Raw genomic sequence first — 25,439 nt, forward strand, 5'->3', positions numbered from 1 at the left:
CCGACGTCTCTGCCTATAACCACCCGGAAATGTCCTGTCTAAATTAGATTGTAAGCTCTTCCGAGCAGGGACTGTCTATTGTACAGCACTGCGTACGCCTTTCAGCGCTATAGAAATCATAAATAGTAGTAGTAGACGAAGGAAATCTCAAGACTTAAACAGCAGCTAGCATCACAAAAAGAGGATCCTTCTCATCATGTTAATCCGTTGTTAAGATCTTTACACTGGTTACCAACAGAAGCCAGAATTAGATTTAAAGTGAGTATTTTAACGTTTAAGATATATCATGGCTGGGCACCTTCCTATTTGATTCGATTAGTGGTCTCGTCTTTTAAGAGATCATCTTTTAATTGGAGGAATTGTCAGTCGGTTGCTATATAGAACAGCATTTCCACTGGAAGTGAGACGGATTACGAATGATCCCAAATTAAGAAAGATTGCCAAGCGGATATATTTTGAAGAATATCTAAACTTATTTAATAATAATAAAAATAATGATAGCTTTATTCTTTTATACCGCCATAATCAAAAGTTCTAGGCGGTTTACACTAAAAAGAGCTGGACAATCAGCGAAATACAATAATACAAATATTTGTAAAATAGAATTTCAATAATAAAACTCACTGAGTAATAAACTTATCGAACAAAGTGGTCTTAATTAATTTCCGATAACATAGCTTGCTGAATACATTTCCCTAACCAAGATTGTTGCTAGGGTCCTATCTAAGAAGGTCTTCTATCTACACCCATTAATTTTTGGATAAGCAAACAAGTAGGCATTTCTAGTTTCTCTTGATGGTCTATGCAACCCAAAATGAGGAAAAAGGTAAGCTGGAGACAATCCCAATATCAGCTTAAAGCAGATACAGGAGAATTTGAATAATACTCTTGCCTCCAAAGGCAAGTATAAGCTTGAAATGTATAAATGGTTTTTATGATTTTATATCATTCTTGGATGTCTCTTGCTATCTAGTATAACAAATTCATAACCTACATAGAGCTGAGAGGTTAAAAGCAGAATATAAATACTGTATTGTATATAGACGTGATAAATACTAGTAGTAGTATTGTATATCACAGAATGAGAATAGTAAAGGGACCTCAGAAAGTAACCTAGAGACACAGAATGAGAAGGTTTAAGGACCTTTGACTAAAGAAACGAGGGACTTTCCTATTGCCCACTGAAGCCATGAGATTGAATGTCAGCTGCCACCAGCATTTCACTATGCAGTTGAATACTCTCTGGGACTAGGACCATTCTCCCAGATACAAGGTCCAGTGGCTGATAATCTGCCTGGACATTGTCCACTCCATCAACAATAATCTGCAGATGGTCCTCTGCCTAACTAAAGAGTAATTGAGCCTCCACCTGTAGTGGAGCACTCTTGGTTCCCCCCTGTCTGTTGACGTACGCCATAGCTGTGGTACTGTCTGAGAAGACCTTGACTGTTTAGCCTTGTAGCCATGTCTGGAAGAATCGCAGAGCCAACCAAATGAATCTCAACTCCAGTCTGTTGAAGGACCATGCCCTCTGTGAGAGCAACCTACATTCATGTACTTGGTGACCCTCACCATAACCCACCCCCCCCCAGCCATAAAGGCTGGCATCTGTCAGGATCACCTAGCGGAGAGGGATTCCTCTGGATAACGATTCTGGCCAAAGCCACCACTGTAGCCTTTGACATGCTTCTGCTGTCCAGGCTAACCTCGAATAGAGAGCTCTTCTGAGGTGACCAATGTGTCTGTGGCACGCTCTGCAGGGGTGACAGATGGGCTTTCATCCATGAAATCACCTTTATGGTCACTACCCTGGACCATAGCACCTGCAGGCAATGTCAAGCCATAGGAGATGATTGCACCAAGATCTCTAGTATCTGACGTCTGAGCTTCAGTTTACATGGCTCAGGAAGAAAAGCCCGGCCCTCTTCTGTGTTGACCAGAATCCCCAAGGACCCCAGACACTTGCTTGGCTCCAAATGGCTCTTTTTGAAATTTATAATCCACCTGAGATACTGTCTACTGACATTCCATCATGGAAGGTGCTCTAATCAACCAATTGTCCAAGTATGGATTGGCTTAACATAAGAAGTGCCTCTGCTGGGTCATACCAGAGGTCCATCATGCTCAGCAGTCCACTCACGTGGGGGCCCACCAGGTCCAGGACCTGTATAGTAACCCTCTATCTTTACCCCTCTATCCCCTTTTCCTTCAGAAAATTGTCCAAATCCTTCTTGAACTCCAATACCGTACCTTGCCCTATCACACCCTCTGGAAGCACATTCAAGGTGTCCACCACCCTTTGGGTGAAGAAGAACTTCCTAGCATTGGTTCTGAATCTGTCCCTTCTTAATTTTTCTGAATGCCCTCTCGTTCTTGTAGTTTTCGAAAGTTTGAAGAATCTGTCCCTCTCCACTTTCTCTATGCCCTTCATGAGTTTTTAAGTCTCTATCATATCCCTTTTAAGTCTCCGCTTCTCCAGGGAAAAGAGCCCCAGTTTCTCCAATCTTTCAGCGTATGAAAGGTTTTCCATACCTTTTATCAAATGTGTCGCTCTCTTCTGAACCCTCTCGAGTATCGCCATATCCTTCTTTAGGTATGGCGACCAATATTGGACGCAGTACTTCAGATGCGGGCGCACCATCACCCGATACAACGGCAGGATAACTTCTTTCGTTCTAGTTGTAATACCCTTCTTGATTATACCTAGCATTCTATTTGCTTTCTTAGTGGCCACTGCGCACTGCGCCGACGGCTTCATTGTCTTGTCCACTATTACCCCCAAGTCCTTTTCTTGGGTACTCTCACTGAATAACAGCCCTCCCATCATGTAGCTGTATCTCAGGTTTCTGTTTCTTACGTGCAGGACTTTACATTTCTCTACATTGAACTTCATCTGCCATCTCATTGCCCACTCCCCTAGTTTGTTCAGGTCCCTTTGTAGGCCTTCGTATTCCTCTATAGTCCTAGCCCCACTAAATAGTTTGGTGTCGTCTGCGAATTTTATTACTTCGCACTTCGTCCCTGTTTCTAGATCATTTATGAATACATTGAATAGCAGCGGTCCGAACACTGACCCCTGCAGAACACCACTCGTGACACTCCTCCAGTCTCAGTAGTGGCCCTTCACTCCTACCCTCTGTTTCCTACCTGCCAACCAATTCTTGATCCACCTGTGTACATCTCCTTCCACCCCATGGTTCTTCTGTTTCCGAAGTAGGCGTTCATGGGGTACCTTGTCAAAGGCTTTTTGAAAGTCTAAGTATACGATGTCAATGGGGTCCCCTTTGTCCATCTGTTTGTTAATTCCTTCAATGAAGTGCAATAAATTCGTCAGGCACGACCTTGCCTTGCAGAAGCCATGTTGGCTTGTTTTCATAAGTTTATTCCTTTCTAGATGCTCCTCGATGGTATCTTTTATCAGTGCTTCCACCATTTTCCCCGGAACCGAGGTCAGACTTACCAGTCTGTATTTCCCCGGGTCAACTCTTGATCCCTTTTTAAAGATGGGCGTAACGTTGGCTATCTTCCAATCCTCCGGGATCAAGCCTGTTTTCAGGGATAGATTACAGGCGTGATCCCGGAGGATTGGAAGATAGCCAATGTTACTGGATGCTTGATTTGCTTAGATGGACTGCTGCCACCATCATTACCTTGGTGAAGGTGCGAGGCGCAGTCACCAAACTAAACAGCAGCACTGAGAACTAAACAGCAGCCACTAAACAGTGGCTCTGTGATCTGGGAAGATAGGGATATGCAAATCAGCCTCTAATAAATCCAATGAGGCCAAAAATTCACTCAATGCTATCGAGGAGATGACCAATCTCACTGTTTCAATCTGTAAACTGGGCACCTTCAAGTTTCAAGTTTATTTTAGTTTTAATATACCCCTAGTCCACCCTGGGCACTGTCTCGGTGGGAGTGCTGGCACCTCTCCTCCTCTCTGCTCCTGCTCCTTCCCACTCCTCCCTCTGACGCACGTGTGCCTTCACTTCCCCCCTCCATTCCTTAACTCTTTGCTGGCACGAGCAGCAACTCCAGTCTGCTGCTCGCCCCAGCTTCGGCTCTCCCTCTGATGTCACTTCTGGGTCCCGTGCCTAGAAAGTGACGTCCAACACAGGCAGCAAGTTGGTGATGCTGCTTATGCCGGGAAAGTTAAAGAAGTTCAGGGAAGGGGCACATGCGCGGCAGGGGGCAGCGAGGAAGTGCTGCCACCACCCTGGACACCTCTTACCCTTGCTATGACACTGTATACCGCTCATTATAAATCTGAGTGGTTTACAATAAAAGTGGGGACATGAAAACATTACATAAGAACACCGCACTGACTGCCTTGAGTTCCAGAATTGGTCTGATTCTTTCTTGGGCACGATGAAAAAATATAGAGTATATTCTTGAGCCCAAGTCTACTTCTGGCACCTGCTCTATGGCTCCAATTTGCAACAGCCTTTGTACAGTTACTCTGATCTTGGTTGCTTTCTCCGGTCTGCCTGCCTGAGAGTCCAGAAAAATGTCCCTGAAGGGCCAACAAAATTCGAGTTTGTATCCCTCTTGAATGATGTCCAGGACCCATTGGTCTGAAGAAACCTATGCCTAAGTCTCCCAGAACTCCAATCGTCTCCCTCCTAGGCAAGGGATCTAGGTGGCTGATCTGGCGTCATTGGGACTTCTTAGCATTTGCTGCAGAGTGAGAGCCAGCTGCGGAAGTTCTTCTGGAGCCTCCAAACTCCTCTGAGCATTGCCTGACTGGCTCACAGACGGAACCGACAACCCTTTATGCTTCTGGTAAGCTGCATATGTCAAAGTCACAAAATCTGGGTCAAAGACCTGACCTGGAATCTCCGGGAACCTCTGTTGGTCTACCACATGTCTCCTTTCAGGGTCAGGGGCATCCGTGATGCTGAGTCACAGTTTAGAGGCTCTAATAGGGCTTTACAACTCAGATCTTGAGCTTTCTGTCCCTCCTGATCCATGGAGAGATCAAAGGGAGCTAAGCTCCTCCCCCATCCCCCATGTGCCCTGAGGACAAGGATGCTCCTAGGCTGATCATCCAGCACAAAACTGGCATGATATGGGGTCCAAACTACCTGAGGAGTCCATAAGACTTCATTTTCACCACAACTGAGGCAATTTGAGACAGAAAGAGGTTTCTAAAAATAAAATCGGGAATCCAAGATGGCCACCATGGCAGCATTTTGTTGCCAGAAAATGGCCCTTGGGAACAGTGGCATAGTAATGGAAGTGCGGTCCACCCCAGGCGCAGTCTTCCTTGGGGCACTCACACCCCTCTTGCTCTCCGCCCTCCTGCCGCATGCGTGCCCCTTCTCTTCCCTCCCCGCCCTGTACCTTTTTATTTTTAGTGCAAGCATCCACAAAGTAGCTGCTCGAGTCATCTTTGGTGCTCTCTGACACCACTTCCGGGACCTAGGAAGTGACATCAGAGAGTGCCGAAGCTGACGTGAGCAGCTACTACGTGGATGCTTGCGCCGAAGATAAAAAGCTATGGGGGGGGGAGGGAAAAGGGCAAATGAGGGCTGTCACCGCCCCGGCTGCCACTCAGTCCCGCTACACCACTGCTTAGGAGCAAACCTAAAGGTGTAAAACACACAAAATAGGATTTTGGAGGTGGGGGGCCCTCGGGACACCTTCAGAAACCTCTAGTTTGGCCTAAATCAGCCTCACCCCAATTTTCTCATACACAGTAATGAGCTGCCATGTGCTGTGGCTGCCTCAGCTTCTGGAAATGGAGAAGGAATTTCCGCCTCAGATAAGCGAGGGTGGCTCCAGCGGCTCGTCTCTTGGAGATGCCTTTTCTTCAAGTTCCAAAATCTGAAACTCCTGAACCTTATGCTCCCACATGATTTTTTGAGGGGAAGGGGGGGGGCACAGCTGACCTCTGCCAAGCCTCCTGGTTGGTCGCAGGGTCAAATCAGCCTGTGCTCAAGCGAATGACTCCACAGGGGCAAGCACCACTTAACCCAGAGCTCCTAAGTGGTAATGTAGGCCAGCCTGGCAGGTGCACTTTTAAAAGTGTGGCCCTCCTGGCTGCAGACCCCAATGCCTAACCCTTCTCCCTGGCAGAGCTGCCCCAGGACTACTGGAAACCTCTTAACATAGGGAAGCCTCAACAGAAGATTGGATTAAACCCTGAAAATATCATATCTAGGGCAGAGCAGATGGAAACACATCTTCTCAACTCACTTGCAGACTTAAAACTGAGGAGAGAGGAAAGAAGAAAATGATTGATGCCTTCTCTAAGCAACTCGCGAGTTGGGGTGCTTAACCCATCCATAAGGAATCGTATGCTGTTTGCTCAGAAAACCTACCTTTTCTTTCTGAGGAGGCACAAGCTCAGTTGGTGACTTCAGTGATTAAGGATCTACCTTTCTGCAAGTCACTTGGGCTGGATGATTTCACAGGCAGTTTTTATCAAACATTTAGTAGGACGTTAGCTATTCTATTAGCCAGAGGTTTCAACTCACTCCAGCAGTGCTTGGTCGTATCGATTTCAATGAATACTGTAGGCATCACTATATGTATAAACTGGGATGTGGCTCCTATTTCCTGATATCCTTAATAAATGCTGATTTAAATATTTTGGCAAAAATGTTAGCTAACAGATTAATGCCTCACCTCCCCAGAATATTTAATCCAGACCAAGCAGGGCTTGTCCCTGGCAGGAAGACAATGTATAATGTAAATTAAATGCTTAATTTGATTTGGGCAGCCCAGAAGGAGCAGATCCTCTCAATGCCGTTAGTGGTTGATGCTGACCGGGTACATTTGCACTTTATGTTTGTAGACCTGAAGAAGGTGGGCATAGCACAGGTGTACTGGTCTTGGCTAGCTACTCTATATGCCGATATTAAAACCAATTATTGCTACACTGATTGTTTTCCTCTGGGCAGAGGTACTTGATAAGGGTGCCCTTTATTCCTGCTCCTCTTTGCACTGGTGATGGAACCCTTTGCCCGGAGGATCAGGGACATAAGAATAGCCTTACTGGGTCAGACCAATTGTCCATCAGGCCCAGTAGCCCGTTCTCACGGTGGACAATCCAGGTCCCTAGTACCTGACCAAAACCCAAAGAGTAACAACATTCCATTCAGAATCCTAAAGAATAGCAAGATTCTGGAATTCCAAAGAGTAACAAAAGATTCCGGAACCCCAGGAGTAGCAATATTCCATGCTACTGATCCAGGGCAAGCAGTGGCTTCCCCCATGTCTTTCTCAATAACAGACTATGGACTTTTCCTCTAGGAAATTGTCCAAACCTTTCTTAAAACCAGCTACGCTATCTGTTCTTACCACAACTTCTGGCAATGCATAGTAACATAGTAACATAGTAGATGACGGCAGATAAAGACCCGAATGGTGCATCCAGTCTGCCCAACCTGATTCAATTTAAATTTTTTTTTTTTTTTTCCCTTCTTAGCTATTTCTGGGCAAGAATCCAAAGCTTTACCCGGTACTATGCTTGGGTTCCAACTGCCGAAATCTCTGTTAAGACTTACTCCAGCCCATCTACACCCTCCCAGCCATTGAAGCCCTCCTCTGCCCATCCTCCACCAAACGGTCATACACAGACACAGACCGTGCAAGTCTGCCCAGTAACTGGCCTAGTTCAATATTTAATATTATTTTCTGATTCTAAATCTTCTGTGTTCATCCCACGCTTCTTTGAACTCACAGTTTTACTCTCCACCACCTCTCTCGGGAGCGCATTCCAGGCATCCACCACCCTCTCCGTAAAGTAGAATTTCCTAACATTGCCCCTGAATCTACCACCCCTCAACCTCAAATTATGTCCTCTGGTTTTACCATTTTCCTTTCTCTGGAAAAGATTTTGTTCTATGTTAATACCCTTTAAGTATTTGAACGTCTGAATCATATCTCCCCTGTCTCTCCTTTCCTCTAGGGTATACATATTCAGGGCTTCCAGTCTCTCCTCTTCCAGTCTCTCCAGTCTATCATTTTTGTCGCCCTCCTCTGGACCGCCTCAAGTCTTCTTACATCCTTCGCCAGATAAGGTCTCCAAAATTGAACACAATACTCCAAGTGGGGCCTCACCAATGACCTGTACAGGGGCATCAACACCTTCTTCCTTCTACTGACCACGCCTCTCTTTATACAGCCCAGAGCTTAATGCGTTCCAGAGCTTAACTATTCTCTGTGTGAAAACATATTTCCTCCTATTGGTTTTAAAATGTTGATGTGGGAGCGCATTCCAATTGGGTCAAATACTCCTAAAATTTCATTATTTGCTGATGTTATTCTTACTGCAGTACATCTAAACTTTATTGTTCTCTCCCAAAGATACTACAGGAAATGAAACAATACAGAGAGGTCTCAGGCTTTAAAGCCAACCTAGATAAGACGGAAGCTCTCAATATCAACACTTCAGGAGACGACTGAACCCATATGAAGAGTAATTTTTCTTTCAAATGTGTGTCTTTAAAATATTTGTGGGTTAAAAATTACAACTGACTTAGCTTCTCATATTCATATTAATTATGGGCTGCTAATTAAAACTATACAGGAAGACCTGCGGAAATGAACAAGAGGAATGTTTTTATGATTAGGAAGATTAGCTATAATTAAAATGAATATACTGCCTAGACTGCTCTATCTTTTTCAAGCCCTTCCACTCAGCATTAATAAGCAGAAATTATATAAATGGCAAAGAATGCTATTAGATTTTATGGGGGTGGGGGAGGATGCAGAAAGGGTTAAGACGGCTAAAACGGCCTAGAATTTAGGCAGTATAGAAATTTTTTAAATAAATTATTCTGTCATAAGAAATTAGGAGGGTTGAGGATCCCAGATCTTTATAGCTAATTTGTTGAAAGATGGAAGAGGTGGAGAATGCTATTAGTCATGGTCATGTGAGATAGAACATTTAGGGCTCCTTTTATCAAGCCGCGCTAGCGGGATTAATGCGCATGACGTTTCATCACGAGCTAACCCCAGCGCTGGCCATAAACTACCACCTGTTCAAGAGGAGGCGGTAACGGCTGGCGCAGCCGGCGTTTTAACGCACGCTATTACGCGCGTTAAAACATTAGCGCGGCTTGATAAAAGGAGCCCTTAGTTCTCTGCAAGAGGATTAAAATATTCCATCCTCTGTTTTTCTTCAGTGTAGATACGGATTAGGTGGGGAAGATTTCAAAGGAATTGTTCCTTGGATGATATAGAACTTTTATGGCAAAAAGACTTGCTAGGCCCAAGGGATTAATTTCCTGGTTTATTAAGGCTGTAAGACACTATTCCTTCCTTAACGTGAAATATATGATGGACTGGGAAGAGGGGAAGTCATTGAACAAAGGGTGAAGTCTAGCATTTCTGCTTCTCTTAAAGAAAATAACATCAGGTTTGGATAATTTCCTATATGAGACGTTCCTAGGCCATTTTTGAGATGACTTGGGGAAATCCACTGCTTATTCCTATGATAAGTAGCATAAAATCCGTTTTACTACTTGGGATCTAGCTAAGTACTTGGGACCTGGGTTGGCCACTGTTGGAAAGAGGATCCTGGGCTTGATTGACCTTTTCTCTGTCCCAGTATGGCAGTTCTTATGTTCCTATGTAAGGCCATAGCGGAGAGACTGAATTAATTCTTTGCTTTGATCTTTACAGAAGATGTAAGAGATCTACCTGAACTGGAAATGGTTTTCAAGGGTGATGATGTGGAGGAACTGAAAGAAATCTCAGTGAACCTGGAAGATGTACTAAGCCAAATTGACAAGTTAAAGAGTGATAAATCACCTGGGCCGGATGGTATGCATCCTGGAATACTGAAAGAACTCAAACATGACATTGCTGATCTGCTGTTAGTGATCTGTAACCTGTCAATAAAACAATCTGTAGTATCAGAAGATTGGAGGGTGATCAATATTATGCCAGTTTTTGAAAAGGGTTCCATGGGATCCAGGAAATTACAGACTGGTAAGCCTTGATTCATTATCCTACTTGATGATGAACCAAGTAGGAAAGAACATAAGATCACAATCACTTTAATACATCTTATGTGTGGGTTCTCTGAGGAAGTCTGGTCTGGCGAAACGCGTCAGAACCTGGAAGAATTAGACACCTAAGATGAGTACATAATAGTTTTTGAATAGTTTAGAAATTTTGAGCAGTTGAAATCACAATCAATATAATGCCCAGAGTGCGATGATTGAACATTGAAGATTTTCTCCAGGGGTAATACCTCGGTGTGATCTTTCTATCACCATTTGATTGGTTCTGAGCACTTCGTACAAAGTTAAACTATTCATTTATATAGAGAGAGTGGGTGTTTCTGTATTTTGTAGTGTAGAATGAAGGTTGAAATAAGAAAGGGAGCATATTTAATACATAGTTTACTTTCGGGGAGATCATCATTTTTATGGTTTCTAATTGGCCCCACCAAGTTAGTTTGAGCGGTGGCCATTTAGAAGTGAGATCGTTGACCATATTTAATATGTACTCTGAATGATAGGATCTAGAATCTTCCAGCGTAGAACCAAAATACACACCTAAGTACTTAATTTTGTTGTCAGACCACTGAAAACCATAATCAGCATAATCAATCTTAGATTCAGGGCAGTTGATATCTATTATCTCAGTTTGGGAGTGTTCAGTTTGTAACCTGAAACGGTGGAGTAATCAGATATGGTTTGAATCAGTGAAGGAATAGATTCCGGTGTAATTAAAATTAGGATATCATCTGTATAAGCGGATAATTTAGTTTTGATGTACCCAATTCGGAATCCAACAATTGAAGGGTTGTTACGAATGGATAATAATAAAGGTTCAAGGGCAAGATTAAACAGTAAGGGGGATAGTGGACAGCCCTGCCTGGTGCTCCTGGAGGGGTGGAAAGTGTCAAAGATACCATTGATGTTGATTCTGGTTGATGGAGCGGAATATAGTATCTTGACAAACTTGATAAAATTCTTTGGGATACCGAACCACTTCAGCATGTGAAACAAGGCAGGCCATTCGACACGGTCGAATGCTTTTTCAGCATCTAATCCCATTGCGACCAATTTTTGATCTGTCTGTTATACGTGTCTCGAGACTACAATGGGAACTCACGGCAGCCATTTTGATGATGGCTCTGCACAGGGCAGGATTGTTGGAAGATCACTCCTGACCCGCGTCACCGCTAGACCACCAGGTAAGGTCTGGGAGATGTCCAGGGCAGTGTTTCGCCATTAAAAAGAAGTGGAAAAAAATTGCGAATAACTGAATTCGAGAGTGGGGAAACCGCAAATCAGGAGGGGGAGCTGTATAGTGCAAAATATAGACAGCAGATATACATTCTCAAAACTGACACATTTTGATCATTAAATTGAAAATAAAATCATTTTTCCTACCTTTGTTGTCTGGTGATTTCATGAGTCTCTGGTTACACTTTCTTCTGACTGTACATCCTTTCTTTCTTTCTTCCTGCCCCCCTTCTTTCTATCTGTTTTTCTATCTCTCTCCCTGCCCCCTTCTTTCTTTCTTTCTCTCTCCCTGCCCCCCCAAGCCACTGCCGCCTCCCTGCCCCCGAAGCCACCACCGCCACACTCCCCTAACTTTTTCTTTCTTTCTTTCTGCCTTTCTTTCTTCTTGCCCCCTTCTTTCTATCTGTCTTTCTTTCTCTCTCCCTGCCCCTTCTTTCTTTCTTTCTGTCTTTCTTTCTCTCTCCCTGCCTCCCCCCGTGCCACCGCCGCCGCTGACAATTTCTCCCTGCTTCCCCGCCACCGCAGCAACAGGGCGAGGCGAGTGCAGCGACTGCACAACAGCCGGCCCAGAAGCCTTACCCTGACATCAATTCTGACGTCAGAGAGGAAGTTCCGGGCCAGTCAGTCGCTGCCTGGCTGGCCCGGAACTTCCTCTCCAACATCAGAATTGACTTCAGGGATAAGGCTTCTGGGCCGGCCGTTGTGCAGTTGCTGCACTCGCTTGGCCTGGCCCTGTTTCTGTGTTGGCGGCGGGAAAGCAGGGAGAGAACCCAGGCTCCATGATTGCCTGTCCCGTTGTCCACATGCACAGCTTTGGGACGCTCTCTGAAAATGGGACATTTTGGCGTTCCAAAGCTGTGCGTGGAGACAACGGGACAGGGGATCTAAAAACGTGATGGTCCCGTTCAAAACGGGATGTATGGTCACATTAGACATACCTTATCCCTGCTACACGTGGGACTGAGGTTGGTAGGAGAAATTATATTCGTATATATATGATGATTGCTGATCTTAAGTGCTCATTAGCTAAGCATTTACCTGTGGGGTAGTGTTCATTGATAGGCCAGCCATCTACTTGCAATGTGGCATTCCCTCCGTTTCTGTTGAAGCGAACCACATGGTATTTCCCATCGTTCACTGGGGTACTCTCCTCTTTGATGGAGATGTCCTCGGTGCCAATGTTGAACAGTACTCCAATCTTGCCTTGTTCCTGCAAAAAAAAATAAAAACCCTCTGTGTTATCTGCGATTTCTTTCGTCTTACCATCAACTTTTCTACCTTCAGGAGTCCTGTGTCAGCATAGCTATTGCTAGCATTCAGCATTTTCAGTTGGCATAACTAATGTCAGCGAAGGCCTATGGGAAATTATTACATCCTGGTGAACAGGATAGACATTGTATGTTCAAGACAAGATTTTCTGATGATTGAGTTGATTTTTTACAATCTCAAAGAAAAATAGATGAACTTTTAATAGACTGGAACTTGATAGGTTCAAGTTCATTTTGTATTTGATATATTGTCCATCAGCACAGCTATCTGAGCGGTTCACCATCCAATCAGGTACTCTGTCTAGTTTCCCTATCTGACCCTAGCTATGCTACCTAGAGCAAAGGAGGGTTAGGTGACTTGTCCAGGGTCACAAGGAGTGGCACTGGGCTCAAACCTGTAAAGTCAGCAGGCTGAGGCAGCAGTTCCTCCATGACAGAAAAGCAGGCAGCTGAAAACCAAGAATAGGCTGTATATCTTCCAAGGCTTTTTCTCCATTTTATAGAAGACATTTTTAAATGTTTCATGAAATCTTCTATAAAATGCAGAAAAAGCCTGTAAAGAGGAGATTTGATATTTTCTGGATACAGTTAGGGGCTGATTCTATAAGCGGGCATCCTGATTGTTAGCAGTGGTAGGTGTCCTACCATTGCCTTGCAACCAATTGGGACACACATTTTTTAAATAAAAATCCTACCTGAGGCAGGCGACCAACACTGTAGGCATTTTCTCGGGTATAGGGAGACGTGTGGGGACGCCTATGCTCGCCGAAGAGTGGGCGTGGGTGGGGTTTCTCCCGGAAGTGGCCTTATGCGACTTTAAGCGGCCCTATTTTTATTTCTGTACAGGGGAATTACTGTTCTTGTTTTCCTACATGAAAATTTTGTTGTTTTTTTTTTTAAAGTACTCAGCCCTCCCTTAATGTGGGCTTGATGGAAGTAGTTTATGATGTAAAGATTTTCTCTTTGTTTGATTTTATTAAGGTTGTAAAATTCCATTCCTTACTGTTCTGGATGTAGAACTGTTGTAAAACTATAAATAATAATAATTTAAAAAAAGCAGCTCTAGGCGTCTCCCTAGAGCCTACATTTCAAATAAACACAGCCACTGAGCTGATCACGGCAAGGAAATCTTGAACTACTCTTCCCACAGCCCTCTCCTCCAAATATGGACCCAATCTCTTTCTAAAAAGCCTATCTTTCTAAAATACTTCTTACAAGTTTCACTGTCTGTTTGATAAAAATACCCCCCCCCCCAAAAAAAAATAAATAAATAAATAAATCATCTCATGGTCCTGGAAGCCAAAACAGTCTCAACGACACCATCCATGTCCAATGTCCAACATCCAAATTATGACTGCGAAAATTCCAATGACAAGGATGTCGGTCTGTCATTATTTTTACAGAAATTACCACCAGATATCCTTGTAGAGCAGAGACGCTGCCTAATGATAGAACAGGGGTGTCAAAGTCCCTCCTCGTGGGCCGTAATCCAGTCGGGTTTTCAGGATTTCCCCAATGAATATGCATTGAAAGCAGTGCATGCACATAGATCTCATGCATATTCATTGGGGAAATCCTGAAAACCCGACTGGATTCCGGCCCTCGAGGACCGACTTTGACACCTGTGTGGTAGAATGATGCTACCACTACCACTACTATCCATTCAGTCATGTCCAACCCTTGGAAACCCTGTAGGCCAGTCCTCACAATCCTTCCCTGTTTTCCACAGCTTCTTTCAATTGCTCAATGTTTTCATTCCTTTTCTAGTGAATTCTCCCCCATCACATGTCCAAAATAGGTCAGTTTCTGTCTGGTAATCTTGCTTTCCAGGGACAACTCTGGGTTTCTATGTGCTGATCCTAGCTGTCCATGGGATTTGTAGAATTCTTATCCAAAACAATTGCACCCCTCAGAAAACACAATGATCATTGGAGCAGGGACTTCAGAGACCTTTTTATAGTACTTCACCACACAGTGGGAAAATGAATAGTTGGTCAAATCTCAATCTTTGTCTATTTCTTCTAAGATAAAAATTGTAACTTTTCCTCCTTCCCTCCCTATTCATGTTCGTATTATATTAAAGAATTTTGTTATTTGATTTGTCTTTATGTAATTTACCCTTTTTTAAAAAATAATTTTGTTCATCGCTTAGTAAATCGAATAAGCGATTCATCAAATGCCAATAAAAACTTGAAACTTGAACTTTATTTTTGTATCCCGCCACAATCAAAAGAATTCTAGGCGGTTTACACAAAAGAGTAAAAACTGGACAATCAGCGAAGTACAAAATATTAAAATCAGAATACAGCATATTACCTAAAAAGACGATAAAAATTTAAATTTACGCAGTAAAATTATTATGTTGAGGATAAAAACATCAAGTTACGAGATAAATTTATCAAATAATACTGTCTTAATTTCTTTTCGGAAGACGCCATAAGATAACATGGCTCCGCTGATATAGTTACCCATCCAGGACTGTTGTTTACTTGCTTGAAATGCGAGCATCCTGTCTAAGAACTTTACAGCCTAAAATCTTTGGGTACGCAAATAAGTTACAATTCCTGGTTACCCTCACGGGGTTGTATAGCACCATATGAGAAAACAGGTAGGTAGGGGCCAGTCCCCAAACCAACTAAAAACAAAGGCATGAAAATTTAAATATTACTCGTGCTTCCGCTGGTAGCCAGTGTAATAATCGATAATAAGGACTGATATGACCACTTTTCTTCAGTCCCATAAAGCTCCAACTACTGGTTTTTTACTTTTTAAAACTTTTTCAAAGCTTTTTCAAATATTAAATAATTTAAACATTTATTCAATTGGCTTCAGATGTGCGTGATAAACCACTTTACTGGATTTTTAACATGTATCAGCACTTCTCTGAATGTGTAACGCCACTGCTCCAATGATCATTGAGCTTTCCGAGGGGTGCAATTGTTTTGGATGAGACTGATATAGTTTGCAGTCGCTTTTTACTCTCTGTGATATTCGTAGAATTCTTCTCTAGCATCACAGCTCGAAGGCGTTGATTTTTCTTCCATTTGCTTTCATGAGTGTCCAGGTATCACAGCCATATGTCACCATTGGGAACACAATGGCAGTGATCAGTCTTTGTTTGATGGTGACCGAGACGTCCTCACACATCCGTATTTCGTGCATGCTCCAGTGCTAATCGACGCTTGATCTCTGCTGTCAAACTGCCGCTGTGATCCAGGAGGGACCCAAGGAAAGCAAAGCTGTTAACCACTTCTATTTCTTCACTGTTGATCTCTATGTAGTAAGGTAGGATGCAGTGGTTCATATTCCCTTATAGCTCTTATTTAAAATAGTGGACCTCTCAGGAACAGGGAAATATTTATTATAACTGACTGTACACCACCTCAATAGCCAGAGAACAAATATATCGTCCAGATAGCGTTTCCAGCATTGGATCTTACAAAAAAGGTGGGAAGGATAGACAGTTAATCTTTCAAATTTGGCCATATACAGGATTATTACTAAGTCTGAATCAGCTCCAGTGGTGGCACATTGGCTAGAGAAGGGTCATGATATTAAGGAACTCAGATGGCGCATAATTGAACAAATCCAGGTAGGAGGGTAGGTGACTGGTTTCTGAATTATTGTGAGCAGAAATGGATTTTTTAATTAAGAGCTGTTAATCCTTCGGGCATGAATGCAGAACGAGAGTGGAGGGCTTTAGTTTGAATCTGTCGGGTTCTGTGTATGGGAGTTCTGTGATTGGTTGAGAGTGTGCGACATCATTATTTAAGGACAAAAATAGACGTGGCCGCCATATTAGCTCGGCACGTGGCATGTGGTGATCTGATCATTATGGTGAGACTACTTTAGATAGATAAATTATAAATAATTAATATGATGGGTTGGGTTTTCTAATAATGTTCTTTGTGGGTTATAGGGGGACTATCCTTGATACAGCTAATAGCGAAACGCGAATTCACGTCAGAGTCCCTCCTTTCTGCCTAAGATAAGTTTGCCATAGGCAATACTAAATTATTATTGAATTATTCACAACAATGAAATAAGTATGACCAATGAGGAGCCTGGCTACATATGCTCAAGCCTTAAATGAAAGAGATGATTTGAGTGTAGCCACTGAGGTCATTATATACATGAAGTTGCTGAAATGAAAGTATCTAAAGATTAATGAAGCTCCATTGGAATGATATTAGAAGATTGAGTATTTATTTATTCATATTTAAACAAAAGGAATGATTATAAGAGTGTAGCCTAAGGATTTGGATTGATTAACCTAAGAACATAAGAATAGCCTTACTGGGTCAAACCAATGGTCCATCCAGCCCAGTATCCCGTCTTCACGGAGGCCAATCCAAGTCACAAGTACCTGGCAAAATCCCAAATAGTAGCAGCATTCTTAAATGATGGTCTATCTCTACACTCTCAAGTTGTACAGGATCTTGGAAACATAGTACATTTGTCTCAGGAAGTGTATTCTGATATTTTAAATGCATAATATCTCTTTTATAGCCATCGGTCTTGCCCCTCCCCTCTCCCAATGTTCTCAGTTGCTGACTCTCGCCCGAGTTCTCATGCATCAAATAAATGACCCCTGATACGTCAAGTATAACATCATGAATGATATGAGCCCAAAATGAGGCATCTTGCCAGTACAACACTCCAAAACGGTCAGTAGCTGGTTAAGATGTGTGTGTGTGGGGGGGGGGGGGGGACCTGGGCTTTGTCCCTGCTGCTGAAACTGGGAGCGGGAGCAGCTATTACCTCTTGGGTTTTTTTTCCTTCAGACAGCCAGACTCTCAAATTCTGCCTCTGCTAAATGAGCACATATCAAATTTAAATGTCTTGGTTCTTTGCCCAGGCACCCCAAGGGAGTCGAGGCTCATGCCTTGACTTTCTGCTGGTGTGCTCGCTCTCGCCAGCTCTCAGCCGCTCACCCTCCCTCGCCTCATCCAGAGACTGCTTTCCCAGATCTAAACTTATCACGATGCCCGCATCTTCATTATATTTGGAACTGCCAGTCAAAGGCCAAATGGTACAAAGTCAACAGCATTCCCGTTCAGAATTTCTGAAACAAATGCAAACAGTATTGAAAGCAAATGAATTCAGCTGCACAGGAAAGAATCAGTGAACCAGTGATACCAAAGGATCGCTGTAGTAATTTGCACATTAATCTTTAGCCTTCAGTGTCACCTCAATTTGCTGTGAACATACACGTTGCTGCAGACGTATTGAAGAAACAGTAAACTAGCTTGTGCGCCAAAAACAAGCAGCAGTCCATTGGCAGCTTGCATCTATTTATACTTCTTTCCATTTTACATGTCTCCACTGCAATATCCAGTGCCTATCCAGTGCAATATCCAGTGCATGTCTCCACTGCTTTATATCCAGTGCCCGTCCCTGGGGGTGAGCATCCCAGTGGCACCAGGACACTGAAATTCTCCCTCAAAGCTGAGCAGGAGTCCTCCACCTATAGTCATAATACCAGTAGAGGGTGCTGTTTCACGTACACATTTCAATAGCAAGGAACAGGCAAGCTCAGCAGGCTCCATGGAACCTACCTGCCCCTAGTGATTGAAAGCAGCAATGCAGTAGGAGGACTTCCTCTCAGCTTAGAGGGAACAGTGCTAGAAAGGCTCTAGGCCAGGGGTCTCAAAGTCCCTCCTTGAGGGCCACAATCCAGTCGGGTTTTCAGGATTTCCCCAATGAATATGCATGAGATCTATGTGCATGCACTGCTTTCAATGCATATTCATTGGGGAAATCCAGAAAACCCGACTGGATTGCGGCCCTCAAGGAGGGACTTTGAGACCTCTGCTTTATGGGAAGTTCACACAGCAGTGTCTTCTAAGGTGTCCCACTGCTCTTTTGGCATGTCTATGTGGCCAGAACCAAGGGTCTCAAAGTTCCTCCTTAAAGGCCGCAATCCAGTCGGGTTTTCAGGATTTCCCCAATGAAAATGCATGAGATCTATGTGCATGCACTGCTTTCAATGCATATTCATTGGGGAAATCCTGAAAACCCGACTGGATTGCGGCCCTCAAGAAGGGCCACCCAGTGGCCTCAGTTCCAGAAATGGCCAAGCATCTGCAAGTTCCATTCTTTCTCACTCTGTCGGTGGGTTTAGGGACTATTTGGTCTGTCCTTTCCCATGTGCTACATCTGATTTATTTATGAATACCAAAGCGCTTGTGAATTTCCCGAAGAAACAACAACGGAGTGGATGGAAAGTCAGGAGCCACTAAAAGTTTTCAAATGAAATACTTTTATTGTACCCCAAAAGATTCACGGACCTGATTAAGAATAGGGCAGTCTGTGGGTCATGAATTTGAATTTTGGCGGGAACGTTTGTTGGCAATCCGGGACGATTGTCAGAAAAGAGCCTGGGACTTGTGAGATGGAGGGAGAAGGCATTTGTCCTTTTTGCACTAAGGGCTCCTTTTACTAAGGTGCTCTAGCGTTTTTAGCGCACGCTACATTGCCGTACGTGCTAACCCCGCTCTATGCGCCAAAAACTAACGCCATTAGCGTCTAGTGTGGGCGGCACTGCAGCGCGTGCTACTCCACACATTAATGCCCTAACGCATCTTAGTAAAAGGAGCCTTAAGTTTCTTTTGGACGAGAGGTCGCCACGCACTTTAGAGCGCGGTTTCAAGCACAAGACTTGAGTTTACAAGATAATACCTATATATTTTCAACTTAGAAGTTTAGATCCATAATTGCCTAAATATTTACTACTCAGAAGTTCTGTCCAAAAGATAGACTGTTGTAAACTGCTCAAATTTGGCCGCTTCTTAAATTAGGCCTTTTAATTTTGAGTATTTAATAGCATTGCAAGCTCTCTAAATCTTATTCAGTTGTGCTTGTTATATTGCCAAATGATATTGTGCCTATATTTTAAGTTTCAACATTCTTAAATCAGATTTTAATTTTATAATTTTTATAATTCTCAAAGCAACATGCAATTTTGAAATGTTATTTTATTAACGCTTCTCTTAGGCAGATTAAAGGACGTAAATACATTACCATTAGAACTAGCAGCGGGAGCGAAGATTGGTTTTAATCAGCAGTCAAGTTTTAAAATCCCCTAATTCGGTGGATCTCCCAACTTACACAACCACCTTTTTCAGACCTCCCCAAACTTTTCCCAAAAGAAAGCGGTCACTGAAACCAATAATTATTAAAAATTTAGATTTTCCTACACCTAATGAATTAATTAAAATTAACTGTGCATATATTAATGCCCGATCTATCAGAGGCAAAGTTCAAACCATTAAGGATCAGAATCTGTTTTCTTATCTGAAACCTGGCTTCTTTCTGAGGAAGATCCTATTATGAATGATTTACTTCCCCCTCAATACAAAATTATCAAGGTTTCAAGGTTTTATTAAAATTTGATTTAAATTATAACTTTTGATGGAAGTCTTTATGCCATATCTATAAAATGGAAAGGTTTATTGCATAACGGGGATATTTTAAGAAATTTCAGGATGTGTGGAAACCATTAACAAAATATTGTAAACATTAATTGAAATTGTTTCCCTTATATTTATCAATTTAAGGGATAGGGAGGGGGGAATATTATTATTATATGTTTTATATGATAATGGATATATGGGTGGGAGGGATGGATAAGGGGAAGGGATAAGAATTTATGTAATGTACCAATGATTGTTTGTAAGTGATGTATTTATTGTTAATGTGAATGAATATATTTAACACTTAATGTAATTTTGAAAATGAATAAAGAATATTTTTTTAAAATTTTTTGATTTAATCGCTTATCTAATTTCTAAGCGAGTTTACAATACATAAAAAAGAGCATGAACATAAAAATGCCATTAAGAATACCATTAATAATAAAAAAAAACAACCCAAAAACAAAAAACAAATTACAAAGAAACATCAACTAATAATTGGCATATTAAAAAGGGATAAATGAGACAGACAGACGGGGGACAAAATAGGGTTAGAAATACAATTTGGATAGGAACGAAAGACAGGAAAAGAGAGGGGGAAAAATTGCCATTATATTACACAAGAGTTTTAATTTCACAGTACTGATAACAAGTGGTTTAGAGATAATTTCTTGTACTCTTAAGATAGATTCTTTAAATTGTATACTGCTTTATCGACCTCCTGGATCTTGGGCTCAGGTTAAACTGCGTTTTTATGAATTTATTTTTAATAATTCTCTCATAGCCCATCATTGCTTGCTGCTAGGTGATATTAACCTTCACTTGGAAATAGAATCCATCCCAGATGTGGTTAATTTCACTATCTTTAGATTTTCCTATTTTACAGCCCTCTCAGACCCATAAAGATGGTCATCATCTTGACTTGGTAACCTTAACTACTAAATCAGATTCTTTGCCTAACATTATGCTATATGGAGGAAGATGGTCACAAATTCCTTGGTCAGACCACTTCATTCATTATTTCCTTCAAAAATGGCCCAAGCAGTCAAATCCAAATTTGTTACCGCAAAAACAAGAAATTTTAGTTCGAAAATCCCCTAATCCAATTAAATTTTGGAAACGTGCTGATTTACTCTTAGAAGATAATATCTCCGATGTTCCACTGAACTGGAATAATGGATGTAACCTAATTTGGGATGAAATTGCTCCCAAACATATTCTAAAAAAGGAGATTAGATGATTCCAAAACGTGGTCTGATTCTGAGCTGCTTGAAATGAAACGTTCAGTACGACGCCTGGAGAAAAAATGGATAAAATCAAAAATAGCTGAGGATAAAATAAGATGGAGACAAGAAGTTAAAAATGATAAATCAATGATAAGGGATAAACGAAAAACTTATTATTCAGCTAAAGTTGATGTTACAACTATTAATGTTAAAAAGTTATTTCAACTAGTTACATTTAGGGCTCCTTTTACGAAGGTGCACTGGTGTTTTTAGCGCGCCATACACTGCGCTACACAGAAAATACTAACGCCAGCTCTATGGAGAGGAGGCGTTAGTGTCTAGCGTGCGTGGCATTGTAGCACGCGCAAAAAACGCTAGCGTACCTTTCGTAAAAGGAGCTCTTAATGTTACAAAAAAGAGGCAATCTTCTTGGCTACCCCTTCCATCTTCCGAAGATCTAGCTAATTTTTTCAGTTCCAAGGTCCTATCTCCGAGACCTTCCTGCCCATCTTATTCTCTGAATACGGACTTTAATTCTAACCCTTCATGTCGACTTGTGTTGGTCCACATTTGATAAGCCAGATTGGCGTGATTTTTCTAAATCGTTTCAAAGATATGCACAAACCTATTGCTGGCTTGATTCTTGACCCCCCTGATTTGATGGCTGTTGCACCCCTAAATTTTAAATTGAAGTTATTTGAATGGATCACTGATTCCTTAGATGTGACGAAATTTCCATCAGAGGATGGCAATATAATTATCACTCCAATAATTAAAAATACCATCCAATTATAGACCAATAGCATCGATCCCTCTCTTTGTTAAAATTACTGAAGGTTTGGTCCATATACCTTGAGCAACACTCATTACTCCATGACTCACAGTCGGGGTTTAGATCTTACTTTAGCATTGAAACAGTAATAGCGGCTCTACTGGACTATCGAACAAGTTTATTAAGTAGGGGCGGTAGTGCGCTGATACTCTAGTTCGACCTTAGCAGTGCTTTTGATATTGTGGATCACACTAATTTACTAATCTGCTTGGATGCTCTGGGTTTTATTCTGTCAAAACTTCACTGGCTTCCGGTGATTTCTAGGATTCACTTTAAATGTACCTGCCTAATTTTCAAGATCCTACATGGCATTCTTCCTCCCCTAATCCCACTATCCTGGAATTCTTCGAGATCTGACACTACCAGATCCACCCACATACTCAAACTATCTTTCCCCTCGTTAAAAGGTGTCATGTATGCAGGTAAATTAGGGAAATCCCTTTTCTTCAAATTCACTGAGCTTTGGAATAACCTCCCTGCCCCGCTGCGGAACCTAAGCTCATTCCAATTATTCCGAAAGCATCTGAAAACCTGGCTTTTCTCCAAAACGTAAAGCTATCTATTTAAAATGTAAAGCTAGCGATCCTCTTCATAACCTCTAATTTTTTATTATGTTCTTCCCTCATTTATTGAATTACCTGTAAACCGTGCCGAGCTCTATCTTTATGGAGATGATGCGGTATACAAACTTAAGGTTTAGTTTAGTTTCTCTTCCTCTCTCTCTTTTTTTTTCTCTCTCTCTTTGTCTCTCTTTTTTTTCTCTCTCTCTTTGTCTCTCTTTTTTTTCTCTCTCTCTTCCTCTCTTTTTTTCCTCTCTCTCTCTCTTTCTCATTCTCATTAAAAGGCATCATGTATGCAGGTAAATTAGGAAAATCCTTTTTCTTCAAATTCACTGAGCTCTGGAACAACCTCCCTGCCCCGCTGCGGAACCTAAGCTCGTTCCAATTATTCTGAAAGCATCTGAACACCTGGCTTTTCTCCAAAACGTAAAGCTATCTATTTAAAATGTAAAGCAAGCTATCCTCTTCTTAACCTCTAATTTCTTCTTATGTCCTTCCCTCATTTATTGAATTACCTGTAAACCGTGCCGAGCTCTATTTTTATGGAGATGATGCAATATACAAACTTAAGGTTTAGTTTAGTTTTCAAGGAAATGTTTATTCATGGTTTCAGGGATTTTTAAAAACTAGACTTTACCAAGTGAGGTTTAGGACTCAACTTTCTCCTACCTGGAAGAACCCATGCGGTGCCCCCAGGGTTCTCCACTCTCACCTACATTATTTCATGTTTACCTTTCATCATTAGGTTTGTGTTTGAATAATCTGGACATAGGGATGTTTAGTTATGCCGATGACATTACAGTTGTCATACCCTTCAAGTCAGCTTTGTCTCAGATCACTGCTAAAAATTGAAACCGTAATGTATCAGATGAACGCTTGGATGCAACAACTCAATTCAGGCAAAACAAATCTTTTCGTGGCATTTTCATGGCATTTGAATCCTCCGTTAGTATAAATTCATCTTCTCCAAGGTAGGGAGAACGAGAGGGCACTCTCTAAAATTGAAAGGGAATAGATTCCATCCAACGTTGAAAAATATAGGAGTTATCTTAGATCAGCATCTTACCATGAAAACCCAGATAGACGTCAAAGTTATTTTACTTTATGGACACTACGAACTATTAGAGCGTACTTTGAATTTGCTGCCTTTAGATTATTGGTTCAGTCGCTATTACTAAGGGCTCTTTTTACTAAGGTACGCTAGCGTTTTTAGCACACGCAGGATATTACCATGCGCTACGCGGCTAAAACTAACGCCAGCTCGATGCTGACGTTAGCGTCTAGCGTGGGTGGCAATGTAGTGTGTGCTAGTCCACGCGTTAATGCCCTAACGCAGCTTCGTAAAAGGAGCCCTAGGTCTTCGTGACTATTGTAATATTATTTATTTGGCAATTACCAAGAAAGAACTGGCAAGACTTGCATGAATGCAAAACACAGCGTTTAGAATGATTTACGGCTTGAAGAAATATGATCCCATCACCCCCTTTTATTGTGCGCTCCATTGGCTGCCTGCGGAGGCTCAGGTGCTGTTTAAGTTGGGTTGCTTCTGTTATAAGACTCTCTATGGTACAGACACAGTAGAAACACTCATCCCTTGTTTAACTTTCCTTCTGTCCAGGGCTGCAAAACTAAGAAATTATTAAATCACACCTTAGCGTCCCAAGATAAAGAAGTCCAAACATTCCTGCTTACAGCCTATTCTTACAACCATTTTAGAATACAATCGAAGACCTATCTTTTTTCTAAATACAGTGGTACCTTGGTTTACGAGCATAATTCGTTCCAGAAGCATGCTCATAAACCAAAATACTCGTATATGAAAGCGAGTTTCCCCATAGGAAATAATGGAAACTCGCTTTGATACGTTCCCACCCCCACCCCCCGAGGCCAGCGGCGCTGCTCCCCCCTGCTTGCAAAGGCCCCCCCCCCACATGTGAACTGGCACCCCCCGCCCGACCAACTTGAACTCACCCCGCCTTCAAAACCGGCATCACTCCCCCCGCTCACAAAGGCCCCCCCGCTCGAACTGGCACCCCCCTGCGAGAAAAGGCACCCCCCGCCCGATCAACTTTAACTCACCCTCCCATCAGAACCAGCATCACTTCCCCCCGCTCGCAAGGGCCCCCCCGCTCAAACTGGCCCTCCCCCCTGCGAGAACAGGCACCCCCCACCCGATCAACTTTAACTCACCCCCCCCATCAGAACCGGCATCGCTCCCCCCCGCTCGCAAAGGCCCCCCTGCGAGAACAGGCACCCTCCGCCCGATCAACTTTAACTCACCCCCCGTCAGAATCAGCATCACTCCCCCCGCTCACAAAGGCCCCCCCGCTCTAACTGGCACCCCCCCCTGCGAGAACAGGCACCCCCCGCCCGATCAACTTTAACTCACCCCCCGTCAGAATCAGCATCACTCCCCCCCGCTCAAAATGGCACCCCCCCTGCGAGAACAGGCACCCCCCGCCCGATCAACTTTAACTCACCCCCCCAGTCAGAACCGGCATCACTCCCCCCGCTCACAAAGGCCCCCCCGCTCTAACTGGCACCCCCCTGCGAGAACAGGCACCCCCCGCCCGATCAACTTTAACACACCCCCCGTCAGAATCAGCATCACTCCCCCCCGCTCAAAATGGCACCCCCCCTGCGAGAACAGGCACTCCCGCCCGATCAACTTTAACTCACCCCCCGTCAGAATCAGCATCACTCCCCCCGCTCACAAAGGCCCCCCCGCTCGAACTGGCAACCCCCCTGCGAGAACAGGCACCCCCCGCCTGATCAACTTTAACTCACCCCCCCCGTCAGAATCAGCATCACTCCCCCCTGCTCAAAATGGCACCCCCCTGCGAGAACAGGCACCCCCCGCCCGATCAACTTTAACTCACCCCCCCCGTCAGAACCGGCATCGCTCCCCCCCGCTCGCAAAGGCCCCCC

At 43.0% G+C, this 25,439-nt stretch overlaps 1 protein-coding gene across 1 annotated transcript in view; it reads right to left on the reverse strand.

The window, feature by feature from the left end:
* The window catches only part of NRXN3 (neurexin 3), a 1,772,673-nt gene that overhangs the window by 247,360 nt on the left and 1,499,874 nt on the right, over nt 1-25,439 (reverse strand). Inside the window, exon 19 of the mRNA XM_033952014.1 lies at nt 12,249-12,420. Within this exon, the coding sequence (XP_033807905.1) occupies nt 12,249-12,420 (172 nt within the window). The remainder of the gene's footprint in view (nt 1-12,248; nt 12,421-25,439) is intronic.

This window comes from Geotrypetes seraphini, chromosome 7 (genome assembly GCF_902459505.1).
Source record: "Geotrypetes seraphini chromosome 7, aGeoSer1.1, whole genome shotgun sequence".
NCBI lineage: Eukaryota > Metazoa > Chordata > Amphibia > Gymnophiona > Dermophiidae > Geotrypetes > Geotrypetes seraphini.